Source organism: Lepisma saccharinum, chromosome 13 (genome assembly GCF_977018435.1).
Source record: "Lepisma saccharinum chromosome 13, izLepSacc3.1, whole genome shotgun sequence".
Classification (NCBI taxonomy): Eukaryota; Metazoa; Arthropoda; class Insecta; order Zygentoma; family Lepismatidae; genus Lepisma; species Lepisma saccharinum.
In genome coordinates this window covers 55,543,109-55,556,303 of record NC_139241.1, presented here as the reverse complement: position 1 = coordinate 55,556,303, position 13,195 = coordinate 55,543,109, and the positions used below count along the sequence as shown (strand labels likewise).

At 37.9% G+C, this 13,195-nt stretch overlaps 1 protein-coding gene across 1 annotated transcript in view; it reads left to right on the top strand.

The window, feature by feature from the left end:
• Window positions 1–11,886, top strand: part of Nup37 (nuclear pore complex protein Nup37) — a 47,996-nt gene extending 36,110 nt beyond the window's left edge. Inside the window, exons 6-7 of the mRNA XM_083134209.1 lie at window positions 917–1,076; window positions 11,535–11,886. Coding sequence (XP_082990335.1) covers window positions 917–1,076; window positions 11,535–11,627 — 253 coding nt within the window. The 3' untranslated portion in view covers window positions 11,628–11,886. The remainder of the gene's footprint in view (window positions 1–916; window positions 1,077–11,534) is intronic.
• Window positions 11,887–13,195: the final 1,309 nt, after the last annotated feature.

Genomic DNA, 13,195 nt, shown 5'->3' with positions numbered 1-13,195 from the left:
GTCAGATATGAGGAGTAAAAAGAATAGACAAGGAAATAAAAATGCATTCTCTGCAGTGGTCTCAGCTCCGATTCCCTTTTAACGCATCTTGTAGATTAGTTCAGATCGAAATTTAAACTGTAGGTCCAGTTCCGATTAGCCTATCATGAGTATAAAGTGGACTTCTCAAGCATGTTAAATGTGGTGATAAAAATACAGAACGAATGAGTCTTGAGTATTATTAGGCATAATATAATATATCCAAAGCATGGCAGTTGCGAGGGGGCAATCGCCCCTATCGCCCTCCCTGTAGATCCGTGCCTGCTCACAGGTTAGAATCCCAACCTCGGCATGGTTGTTCTTTGTGAGTGTCCTTCATCAATTTCATTTAATCATCACTCATCCTCATTGGCATGATTAACTAGAAGTGGCATGCTAAGTAAAATAGAATAAATAAATAAATTCGAACTGTAGCAAGTCTGTATCCTGGAGGCAAGAATCATGTGCTACTTAGTCAATTGCCTACCATTGCCAGATGAGTGCAGCAACCAGCTTCAAATTTTACATATTGCTTTGTCCACATCTAACAAGTCATAAATAATATTCATACCCCTCTTACTTTGTCTGGAATGTGTGGAGTAAGGCTGCACTTAACTGAAGAAAAGAGGAGAAAAAAGCTACTTGGCGGAACAAAGCAGTGCATGCTGCTGCAAACAGCTGGTAGCTGCACTTGATTTTCCGAGACTTCATTGGTCAAGTCCACTACTTGCGCACAGACTTGCTTCTGTTCATTCGCTCCAGAGATTCCCGGGACAGTGTAATTGTCATTCTTTACTGCCCCCCCTCCCCTCATATTTGCAGCACACACTGTACTGCATAAAACCTGTATTTTTATGTTTTATTTTAATTGTATATTGATTTCAACTTCTGCTTTTAGTGTTTCTGTTGAGAAGAGGCCTGTTCATACGGATGGAGGACGATGTTTGAAGTTTTCGAAAACAAGTGATGTTTGCATAGCTTCCACCGGAAGACCAGGAAACCAGTTGAAAGTGACAAATCTGCATTCAAAATATCCAATAATTTCAGTTAATCTACAGGTAATTATATTAAACAATCTTTCATAACTAATATGTTCACAGCAGAGGGGAGCCTGTTGTGCATGTTACCCTCTTTTCAAACTTGCTGCGATGTCCAAAAAAAATTTAACTTGAGAACTAGTTCTGGAGAGATGATTTTTTTTTCCCTGGCTTGTAGCGGCGGTGACATTTATACTACATTGTACCTCCCAAAATGAAGTTAAAGAAAGAAGGAAAAAATTGAAAATTTTCACAAAAATTCGTATTCAGTATGCCCCCATGGCCACTGCAATAGACCAAAGTGAATGACAAATGTAGCATGTAGCAGTAGTAAATTTCTACAACTGATCAAATTTACATTGAAAATATGCTGATACTAACAATGTATAAGGACAGCAATGTTGCCACTTTACAGAAAAAAAAAAGTCTGGAGAATTGCTTCTAGCGTCAGCCTTACAGATGCTGGATGCATCAGATTTGAAGGGAAGCATGACCTTTTGTAGGTTCCCAAATTTTGGGTGGGGGGAATTGAAAATATGCAACATTTAGAAATGTGGAATTTTGAAATTTCGATATTTCCTGTACATATTACATTCTTGTATGCATGAAGTTTTGTAATATTAAATAAAGTAATGTGGCCATTCCCCTACCTAGGATGAAGTCTGAAACATTAAGTTTTATATGTATTAATAATTAAAGCAAGTCTAAATCTCTTGTTAAAGTACAGTTTCAATTTTCATCTTAACCGGCCTTGTGGTAGGAATTTTTCATTGAATAAAAATATATATATATTTTTTCATTTCCAACTATACCTTAGTAGGGGGGTGATTAAATAAATGTTAAAAAAAGGGGGAAAGGTCAAGAAAAAAGAAAAAAATGGTCAAGAAAAAGTCAAGAATTTTGGATTTGTTATTTTGGTAGACACCCTGCTCTGGAATCTGCACCCTTTCAGGGTGGTTTTATCTGCGGACAGAGAAAGAAGTTTACAGGTGTCAAATCAGAAGAATGGAGGAGGGGTGATGGTACCACTGCTGTGTCATGCCATTGTTATGGTGCAGCATCCATGTTTTGTTTACTTGCACTTCAGCACCCAGAAAATCACCACCGACACGAACACTACCTCACTTGGTCTCTTGCAGGCTGGATATGAAACAATGTACAGAGACGTGATGAAAGGAATATTTCCCGTAAAGAATCCCACTATGCAGTTCCAGTTGTACAATAGCAAGATTTGTGTTCATGGAAATGGTGTTTCAAAATTTCGGATTATTTTTGAACAAGCTACATGCAGTTTCTGTTTCTAATGGCAAAATCCATTGTATTTACCTGGTTTAGGTACACTAATTGGGCCCCTGCATAGCCAATTGGTTATTCCTCTCACCTTTGGTGCAAGAGGTCCCAGGTTTGAGCTCCTGTGGGTGCCACCAAAATTTCAGCATTGATCCTGTGTGGTGAGGACACTTTGGAATCTACTTGAAAAGAAGAAGCAGGAGGTTTGGTCTCGAAAGCCAGAAAACAGTAGCGATGGGACTCGCCACGAGTCTTTCAATGAAAATGCCATTCTGGCACTGGTGGTCCTTAGAGGACTGCTACACCATGGAGCTTAGCATGAACAGGAACTTCTGTGTACCAAACTTATTGAACCAGTAAGTCTTAACTGGATACAAAAAACTTGCAACATTACCACATTAGAATGCAAAGGTATAATTGATGAAGCAAGCAATTTTGCACTTTTGTGGTGCTACTCTTGTGGTTGGCGATGCAAGAGGAGAACCCACAAAAATTCAAATGGATTGAAGTGACTCTTTCGAATTTCAAATAACTCTGTACAGTTAAAAAGAAGAAACCTTTTCCCTTATGATCTTGTCTTGAACTTTTCGTTTTAGGTCCAGTGAATCTGGAAAAATTAAGGAATTTTATTTTTACGAAATCGTAGACAGTGTATACAGTGGAACTCGATTTTGCATTCCCATATTTCAAATTTTCCTGGTTTATACATTCAATGTTGACGACCCGAACATAGCAAAACCTTATAAAATTTCACATTTTCCTGCATTTTAAGTTTTTTCAGCTTGCTCCCCTCAGAAACGTATAGTCAAAGTTCCACTGCATTTATAAACATCAGACCCAACGAATTATATGGGAATTTTATGAAACCTTGTGTGTTATAAAGGAATCAATGTCGTATTTTAAATATACAAGGCAAAGTCTTGAACTAACAGGAACTTTATTCTAAAGGGTATGGCAAAGAATACACAATGGAAAATCTTATTTTGGGACATAAAAATGGTTCCTTAGCAAGAACCCTATAGGGGGATCATGGTGATTGTGCAGTAGCTCTACAAAATGTTACATATTAACTACCCTAGGAAAAGGGGTCATATTTTGAACATTTTCAATTAGACATTACTGCAGTAAGTGGATATTGGTTTTTTTACTACTTACCTGCAATTGTTGGTTTGTATTTGGTGCATATTAGGATTAATACATATTAGGGATGGCCCGATATGAAATTTTGGCTGATACCGATAAAGTAACGATATAAAATTTACCGATACAGATAACCGATATTCTACCGATCCGATATAAAATTAGAAATGGTCCTTGAAGAACCTGAAAGGTTCATTGACCTCTTTAATAAATGTGTTTCAAGGTGACTGCAGTGAAAAAGAAATTGCATATTTAGACATTTACTTTCTTATAAATTAGGGCATGGAGATTATCCATAAAAATTACAACAAAATGGCAGAATTTTGCACTAAATTATCAAATATTTATTGATATATCGGATCGGTAAAATATTAAAATATTAAAATTGCAATTGCAGCACACGCGGGCCGTGGCTATTTAGTTTTAAAGTTTTAACGTTCCAAGGAGCAGTTTTAATCAGGAAAACAGCATGGTAAAATGAACGCACACCTGTTATGGGTGTTAAGTATGTACTGTTTAACCACACACACTTAACCAATCCCATATCCTATACCTAATAAAAGGTCGACGTGGTTATGAATTGAGTATAACCTAAAAGTGAACAGCCTGAAGAAGGGAGCAGTAGCGTCCCGAAACGTAGCAGAAGCAGTATAGATACTCGCAAAACGTAAGTTTTTAATATATTTTAATAAATAATTTTAATACTATAATTGTGAGTAATTTGCACAACTTTCATCATGAATTCGGTAAAATAATCAGTAATTTTACCGATAAACCGATATGCCTATATCGGCCGATACCGATAGAGTACCGATTAATTGGTCCCATCCCTAATACATATATTACTAAATTTTACTGTAATTATGGATGAAATGGATTAATTAGTACTCTATCAGTATCAGCTGATATATGCATATCGTAAAATTATCAATTATTTTACCGATCTGATGTATCTATAAATTTCGTATAATTTAGTGCAAAATTCTGCCATTTTGTTATAATTTTTATGGATAATCTTCATGCCCTGCTTTCTAAAAAAGTAAATGTCTAAATATACAGCTTCTTTTGCACTGCAGTCACCTGGAAACAGTTTTATTTAGGAGGTCAATGAACCATTCAGGTTCTTCGTTAGGGTGTATCGAAAAAGAACTTTTTTTCGAAATATTAAGGTGGGTAGTGCGGAAAAGTGGCCATTTGTGACCAAAAACAAGTCTGATTTTTTTCAGATTTTTTGGATGTCGTTTAGGTGGTGCGCATCAACCTTGAAGTTTTGATAGTGATTTGGTTATGCAACACGCACAAAAATGTCATTATTTGGCCATTTCATGTCTTTTTTTCTGCATTATGGTCATTTATTGTTTTGTTTATGGCAAATATGTTACATTCGTGCCTTAGGGGTGGTTTCCTATGCTGTTTACGTATGCTTTTGGTCAAAAATTGTCAATTTGAGGCTAAAAATTCCATTTTTTCTATTGATGGTTTCCAATTGGTTTCGACTTTGTGTTTTATTCAAAAGTTTTCCGATATAAAAGACTAAATACAATATTTTGGCTTTCTAATTGCTAACAGTTCCTCAATTACTGTCCAGCGCTTCGCTTATTTTCATAGCTTATTATGCTTTAAAAATAAACCAGAGCTCACCACGAGGAGGTGGCTGGACCACACCGGCACGTACACCTTCATTATGTAGTATGTGTGGTTTGGGATGAAGAAGGAACCATCGATAACTGACGGAGCCCGACACCTCTGGAATTTGATCCACTTGTCCTGATTTCTCCCACACCACTTGAGAGATCTGATTAATAGGGTCATTCAACAAAACGCATTCTTCGCCCATCCTGAAAATCTCCTGCTGGCTCTGCTGGCTTTAATAACCGACCAAAACCCAGAAATAAGAAGTCTTGGTTGGCAAAGAATTAAGAAAGCAAGAGGATTGAAAAAAGGCAAAAGAATTCGCACTTTTGTTTTACCAACCATCAATTTTAATGGACCAATACTATGACATGGTTGATTGGGCTTCATGCTCCCTCCACGAGCCTCCATTGACCAATAATATTACAAATGAAGAAGTAGATGACTACATTAAAAACAAAAAAAATTGCAGAAATTCAAGACTTCCCCTGCCACACACAAGGAGTGGAGCGACTTGTGAAAATTATCACAGAGGCTGCTTCTTCCGTTTTCGGCTACATCAAAGCGAAATTGGAATCTAGAGAACATATGCCGACATTTCGAACAAAAAGTGACTATGAAGTTCAAGGAGAAAACTAGAAGAAAATCTTGGCCTGCCCCTTAGTAAAAGTATGTTTGCCAACATAATTTGGATGGGTGGGTGGGTGGAGCTCGCAGTCCAGCCACCTCCTCGTGGTGAGCTCTGGGTTATTTTCAAAGCATAATAAGCTATGAAAATAAGCGAAGCGCTGGACAGTAATTGAGGAACTGTTAGCAATTAGAAAGCCAAAATATTGTATTTAGTCTTTTATATCGGAAAACTTTTGAATAAAACACAAAGTCGAAACCAATTGGAAACCATCAATAGAAAAAATGGAATTTTTAGCCTCAAATTGACAATTTTTGACCAAAAGCATACGTAAACAGCATAGGAAACCACCCCTAAGGCACGAATGTAACATATTTGCCATAAACAAAACAATAAATGACCATAATGCAGAAAAAAAGACATGAAATGGCCAAATAATGACATTTTTGTGCGTGTTGCATAACCAAATCACTATCAAAATTTCAAGGTCGATGCGCACCACCTAAACGACCTCCAAAAAATCAGGAAAAAAAACGAGACGTGTTTTTGGTCACAAATGGCCACTTTTCCGCACTAGCCACCTTAACATTTCGAAAAAAAGTTTTTTTTCGATAAACCCTATTCTTCATGTATCATTTGGGATTTTATATTAGATCGGTAGGATATTGGTTATATCAGTATCTCTTACCTGATGGTAAGAGACCAGTAGGAAGGCCAAGACGAAGATGGAGGGACAATGTCGAGATGGACCTAAGGGAAATCGGTAGGGATGGAAAAGAGTATATAGATCTTGCTCAAGATAGGGACAGATGGAAGGCATGTGTTGCTGCAGCCATGAACCTTCGGGTTTAAGAAGGCTAGAGAGTTAGTTAGTTAGTTATCGGTATCAGTAAATTTTATGTTGGTTTCATGCTATAATTATGATTTGTTGCAAACATTTTTTTTTTTTCTGTTACCATCAGTCATTGGTATTACATAACAGCTGACCCTTGGTGCCTCTATCTCAACAGTCAATTTGTGTTCAGTTTTTCCTTTTAACTTTATTTAGTGGGTTTCTGAGTGTGGTATTTAGCTAAAATGTAGCTAATGTCCTTCTTGTATAAATGTGTTCAAGACTGTGTACAATACATCAATTTACCTATTGACTTGGTCTGGAAGATATTGGCTCTTGGTCTGAAAAACCTGGAAAATTCACGGAATTTTGTTTTACCAAATTTTAAACACCATGAGAGTGGGTAGTACAATGTGCTATGATGCCAGGGGTCCCGAGTTTGAATCCTGTCCTGTGCATTTGTGTTCTTGACTAGTGTCCCTTCATCATATCATTATTCATCCCCATCATTGCAATTAGCCAAAAGTGGTAAAAAGCAATGTAAAATATCTTAAATCAATCTTGGATGCAAAAGAATAAAAGTAGAATTTTTCCATCTTGTACAGTGACACCCTGTAAAACATGGACAAATTCTAGTTTTATTCTTTTGCATCCAATATTGATTTGCTTTTGTATTTGTTTGTTGTTTCTCATGTTTCATACCAGTATCTTATTTTCTTCATTTGTGGTCATTTCATGCAAATTTCAGTTTTAATTTACTTTTTCACCAATGTTGTGTGAAGAAAATGGGAAAATGACACATATTTTAATATTCCGATGAAGTTCTTGAATATTTTAAAACAAAACTCTGGTAAAGTGATGCATATACGAGGGCTGCTGGAAAAGTTTATGCAATCAATATGCAAAAAGACATGTAAAATTCTGGGAATGGCTTTATTGTTTTTCAAAGTATTCACCCTTAAGATCGATACATTTTTGCATATGCTCAAACCAATTTTGAAAGCATTTTTTCCACTCTGAAGCTGATACCTCAGAAACCGCTGTTCGGAAAAAAGAAGTCATGAGTCATTAATTCGACATTTTTACTGGACAAAAAATCAACAGTTTGATGTGCTGAGTGGGAACTGGTGTTGTCATGGTGAAGAATAATGCGACAATTTGGGTTTGTTTTACGCAATTCATTGATGACCTCTGGCAAACAAATTATTGTATACCACTCAGCATTTACAGTCCTTCGATCTTCTAAAGCTATTGTTGCCACATGTCCGGTATAACCGACGAAACAAGCAATCATTTGCTTGGCACCACTCCTCGAACGAACAACTTTTGTTGGTTTCGGCTCTCACTTTGAAACACCCAAACAGTGGATTACTGTTTAGTTTCGGGGTTGTATGAATAGATCCAAGTTTCGTCCCCTGTAACGATGTAGTACAAAAAATTTGACTTGCCTCGGTTGAATTTTTTGAGCAATTCTTTACAGTAATTTACACAAGCCTGTTTTTAGCTTCGGTCAAGTTGTGTGGGATCCAATAGCTTCAAAGTTTCTGTACGTTCAGATGACCATGCAAAATCATATGTATTGCTTTCATGTCAATGTTCAAGGATGCCTGAATCTCACGGTATGTCACATGCCGATCTCTCTCACGCACAGCATCAATATTACTGGCAACAACAGACGTGGATAAACGACCTTCACAAAATTCATCACTGAGAAGTCGCTCAATGCATTGTTTCGTGTTAAACTACATTTGAAATCATAAAAAATCATTGCCCGAAAGTGTTCAAGAGAAATTTCCAATTCTCACACGAAACTACTTCTTCAAACTGCTGTGAAAAATAAACGAATAGGCTTAAACAAACAATCAAAGATAATTTAAACATAAAAAGGTCTATTCTTCCGATTTTTATAATAGCGGAACATTAGTGCCACTGTTGGTGGTAGCTTGCAGAAACTTTTCCAGCAACCCCCGTAGTTGAATTGGAATGCTTGTCAACTCTCGATTCTACGACCCCGGGTATAACGACCCTCTCGAAGTAACGACCCTTTTCCTGGGAACCGTGAAAAATTTAGAAAGAGATAGAAAAATTTGAAAAAAAAAAGTTGAAAAATTGAAGGAAATCGGCCGAAAAATGCGTTGTTTTTTCCTCCACTCATTCCCTTTACGAGCGCTCTACCGCTCACAATTAGGTCTGAACTAAAAATAGACACCACCACACCATGCTTGAGTGATATCCAATAGCACTTGACCTCTGCCCTCCCCTCCCTCAAGTGCACCAATGTTACCCCGCACCCGACTGTCGCTACCCAACGCGCCAGGCTTGTTTTGTCACGCTTGCTCTTGGATACGCGAGAAGAGAAGATCGAATGTGCTTGGATGTTATTTTAAATCGACTTTACTTGTTTCCTTGTCCTAAGAACTGCTGAAAACTCGCGGGGAAGGGTGGGTGCAGCCCGAAATGACTGCTGGACTTGCAGTCTTTGCCAATGTGTATGGCAGGTCAAGCTCTTTCATCGATAAATACACCACCTTGAGAGATAAGATCGCAGGAATGTTCGAAAATACAGATGTGTGGCGCCTGGAAGTCTGGCCCATCTCTCCAGCTCTGACCTAGAGTTCAGCAGGTTCCCGTGAGTGAGCAACTCTCGGCCTTGTAGCCGACAACTTCCGGTAACCGCTTTCATTCAAAACGTGTTCTTTGTTCCCTGCAACACTTCATAAAAAAGCGAAACTGTTAGAGATAATCAAAACCACATAGGTGAACTAAAAATCGTCAACCCGCTTAATGCGTTGTCATCCAGGTTTCCACAAAAGTTTACTTCGCTCTTACGTGCATCATAACTCCCGTTTCCCACTTCATACGTTTTCCTAATTGTGTCGTAATATCTGCCAAAAAAGTGTTCCGTTGGCTGACTGACTTCTCCATATTTTTCTGTCAGCAAACGTGGGGGGGGATGCAGATTGTTTCAGCCACGATTTTCTTGCTGATGCGGGCTGATTACAGGCGAGGGTGGAAAAGGACCCACCCTCTTCCTTTCCTTTGACGTCTAAAATGGGGTAACCAGTTCTGGATATATTCTTGAAAACGAACAAGAACCATAGAACAAGTAAAAAAAAGGTGACCCTCTACCCTTTCCCCAGCTCATTCTCCGCCACTGGTGTGCACGGCAATGTTGATAATTGCAGAATTCAGTTGTTTTTTTAAAATTTATTTATTATATATTTTTTTTAATGCTGTTGTCTGCATAGGAAATATTGCCCGTAATATTGTCTGTTGCGTGGTAAAACGTAAAGCAAGGGTCATTTCTTTCTTCTTTACACTGCTGTTAAAAGTTCCGTCTTCGACAGTTGCGTTATCTTTAAAATGCTGGGACTTTTCTCTTCCGCCACCTGTTGCTCGAACTTCCAGCCGGTCTCCTTGTTTTAACGATGCAGCTGGCGCCAGTGTTTTGTCTAGCGTGTGCAAAGCTCTTGCTTGCCGATAACAGCGATGACTCATCCAGCGCGCGAAGGAAAAAGTTATTGTTTTGAATCTCGCAAAGCTGTTTTGATTTGACGATAACGAAATTCGATCTCCAGAAAGCAAAACAAGAGTTAAAATAACTTCATGTTCTGCGCCTTCTGATAAGCAAAACGTAAATTTAATTTACTTTTCTTCAGAACCATTCATGTGGAGGAAAAAAAAAAAAGTGTTCAATGTAGGAATGGTCGCTGAGACCCATTAAAAAGACATTATTCAAGGGGAAAGCGTTTGGAGGGGTGGGTGTTTGACATCGAGAATACTCCTAAATCCAACATTAAATCGTCGATTAACGTGCGAGTAAATAACGATCTACCATTTTGATATGTGAAAATGCGCCGTTTCATAAAGCTTGTTTTCAGTTCATTTTATGCTGATGGGCTAATCGGGACTAAATATAGAGTTTAAAGTGAAATTCAATTCCAAACCCGAATGATTATCAACTGGCACGTTGTTTAATGACCTGTCCTACAATACGCATTGGGTGAAAATAGATCGCAAGTTGCGCATTTCCTTTTTCACGCTGGATTACAATGCAAGTCAAGGAAGGTGTTTGGACTGCTCCCTTGAATGGGGAAGGAGGGTGAATGAAGTTGGTTGAAGCAAAGAAAAGTGACTTTTTTTTTACGATGTATTTTACACAGCCGAACCAGAACGAAAATTACAGCCCTGCCTTTATTTTTTTTGTCTGGTACCTAGAGAGGTTGTGTTGTTTCTCCCGAGAGATCTAATCTTACCAGTTAATCTTGTAACAGACAATGCTCCAGTAAACCCATATAAAATCCAACATTCATTCTGCCCGATTATCTCCCGACTTTTGCTGGCACCAGTCTGACTGGTGTCAAGATTCTTCGAGTTTCGCTTGCAATACGCGAGAGATTGTTTTCCTTTCCATAGGTCTCAGTGGAAACGGGTTTCTCATGAACTAGAAATGTAAGAATTTCCTGGAAAAACAACGACTGTGCACAATTGAAACAAAGTAACATTATTTTAAATTCTCTTTTGTGAAAACTTTTTCATGTTCTATTTTCCTTCTCAGAACACGCATCCTGTGCATAACAGGTTGTATAACTACCAGGATAAATGATGTTACCATCTCCTAGGCATCTTTGTGTCCGTTTGAGCTCCCTTCAAGCTGAAAATTGGTGCAAATTCAAATAACGACCCCTTCGAAATAACGACCCTTTTCCCGGGAACTGTGAAAGGTCGTTGAATCGAGAGTTGACTGTATGTTAATGTGAATTAATATTTTGAACAATTTTCAATTTTTCAAACATCTGTGTCGGCAGGTTTGTTAGTAGTATCAGCATTGCTATTGATATTTGATTAGCCCTAGTAATTAACAAATTGGTGTATGAGCACTGAATGGCTGATGTGTATTGTTGATTTATGCAGTTAGCCAGTAGCCACTTGCCTCATTGTTCACTTATATTTGCAGGTGTTTGGTGGTATCACGTGGCACTACAGGGTACCTTATGTTTGTGTCGGAAGTGACAGGAGTGTTTTGTTGTGGAAAGTGCTTACAAAGTGAAACTTTTGCTTTACAATAAACATATGTGCTTTCCTCTGAAAATAAGGAATAAGTAAACTATATTTGACAGTGTTTTTCCCCTAGTCATGTTGACAGGGCAGAGAGTGGAAATCAGTGTTGCAAGACCTTCAACATTGTAATTTTGAAATGTCCAGGTTTTGGATTGTGTTACACCCTTGAGTGGACATCATTCTATATGGGTTCTAAGTTTATGATTTTACTGCACACAATAAAGTGAAGTGTATTTGATTTTTGTAAATTTTATGTGTTTTATTATTATTTTTCTTATCTTTGTCAGGCCTTGTTAACTTACGTTTAATGTGTGGTCAGAAGTAATAATTTATTTCTTCTTGTATTTGTACAGGTTGCTCAAAATTAATTTATTCACCATCTTTAGATGATTTAAACAGGGTTCCCACTGATCTAAAAGGACAGGAAAAGTCAGATATAACACATATGAATGAAATAAGTTGAGGAAAATCATGACTTAGGAATGAAAATTAACTGTACTTTTTTTTTAACCATCTTTTTGATGGGAGATCCCCTATATAAAATATTGATATATATTATTGTTACTTATTTTGAATAATGTTAAATAAACCTCATTCTTTTGTGTAACAGGCGTGTGTAAACTTAAAACTTATCTGTTACTATCTTCAACCACCACAAAATAGACTGGAAATTTATTTTAATAGTTGTCTGTAAAAATAAGGGAATTTATGTGCATAACTGAGTGGGAACCCTCTAAAACCTCATTAAGTACATATAATACTTTTTTACGAGGTCTGACAATTAAGTTCGCAAACTTATCCTAGAAAATATGCTACATACCTTATTGCTGAATAGTGCTGTGGTCACCTTCAAAGTACTCCCCTTGGGAAGCTATACACCAATGCAAGTTCCTACTCCACCCTGCGAAGCAAATTTGGAACTCTGTTGATGGAATGGCCTTCAGAGCTGCCGTCTTATTAGCCTTAATGATGACCTCAATGTCATCAAAATGTCTTCGTTTCAAAACTTGTTTGATCTTCGGGTAAAGAAAGAAGTCATTGGGGGCAAAGTCAGGTGAGTGTGGTGGGTGGTCTACCAAAGTTATTTGTTTCCTGGTCACAGGTGCATTGTCGTGATGCACGACGAGCCATGAGTTGTTGGTGAAAAGTTCCGGTCGTTTGCGCTTCACATTTTCACGCAACCTTCAGTTAAAATTTTCTGCACAGTTTCCCTATCAATGTTCACTTGCTACTATGGATCTCACGGTCAGTTGCCGATTTGCATGCACAATTTGACAATGTTTTCGTCCGTTCGGCTTGTTACTAGCTGCCCTACCATTTCTTCATCAGTCACTTGTTCACTCTCCTCAGATAACCGTTTAATTCATTTGTACACCACTGTTTTCATCATGGCATTCTTGCCGTACACCTGCACTAACATTTCCCGTGTTTCACTCCCACTCTTGCCCAGTTTACCCAGATATTTGATGTTTGTTCGTTGTTCTAATTCCAGCTCAGCCATTTTCACGACAGTGCACACACCAGCACAAACCACAATGCATGTTACTCGGCACAAAT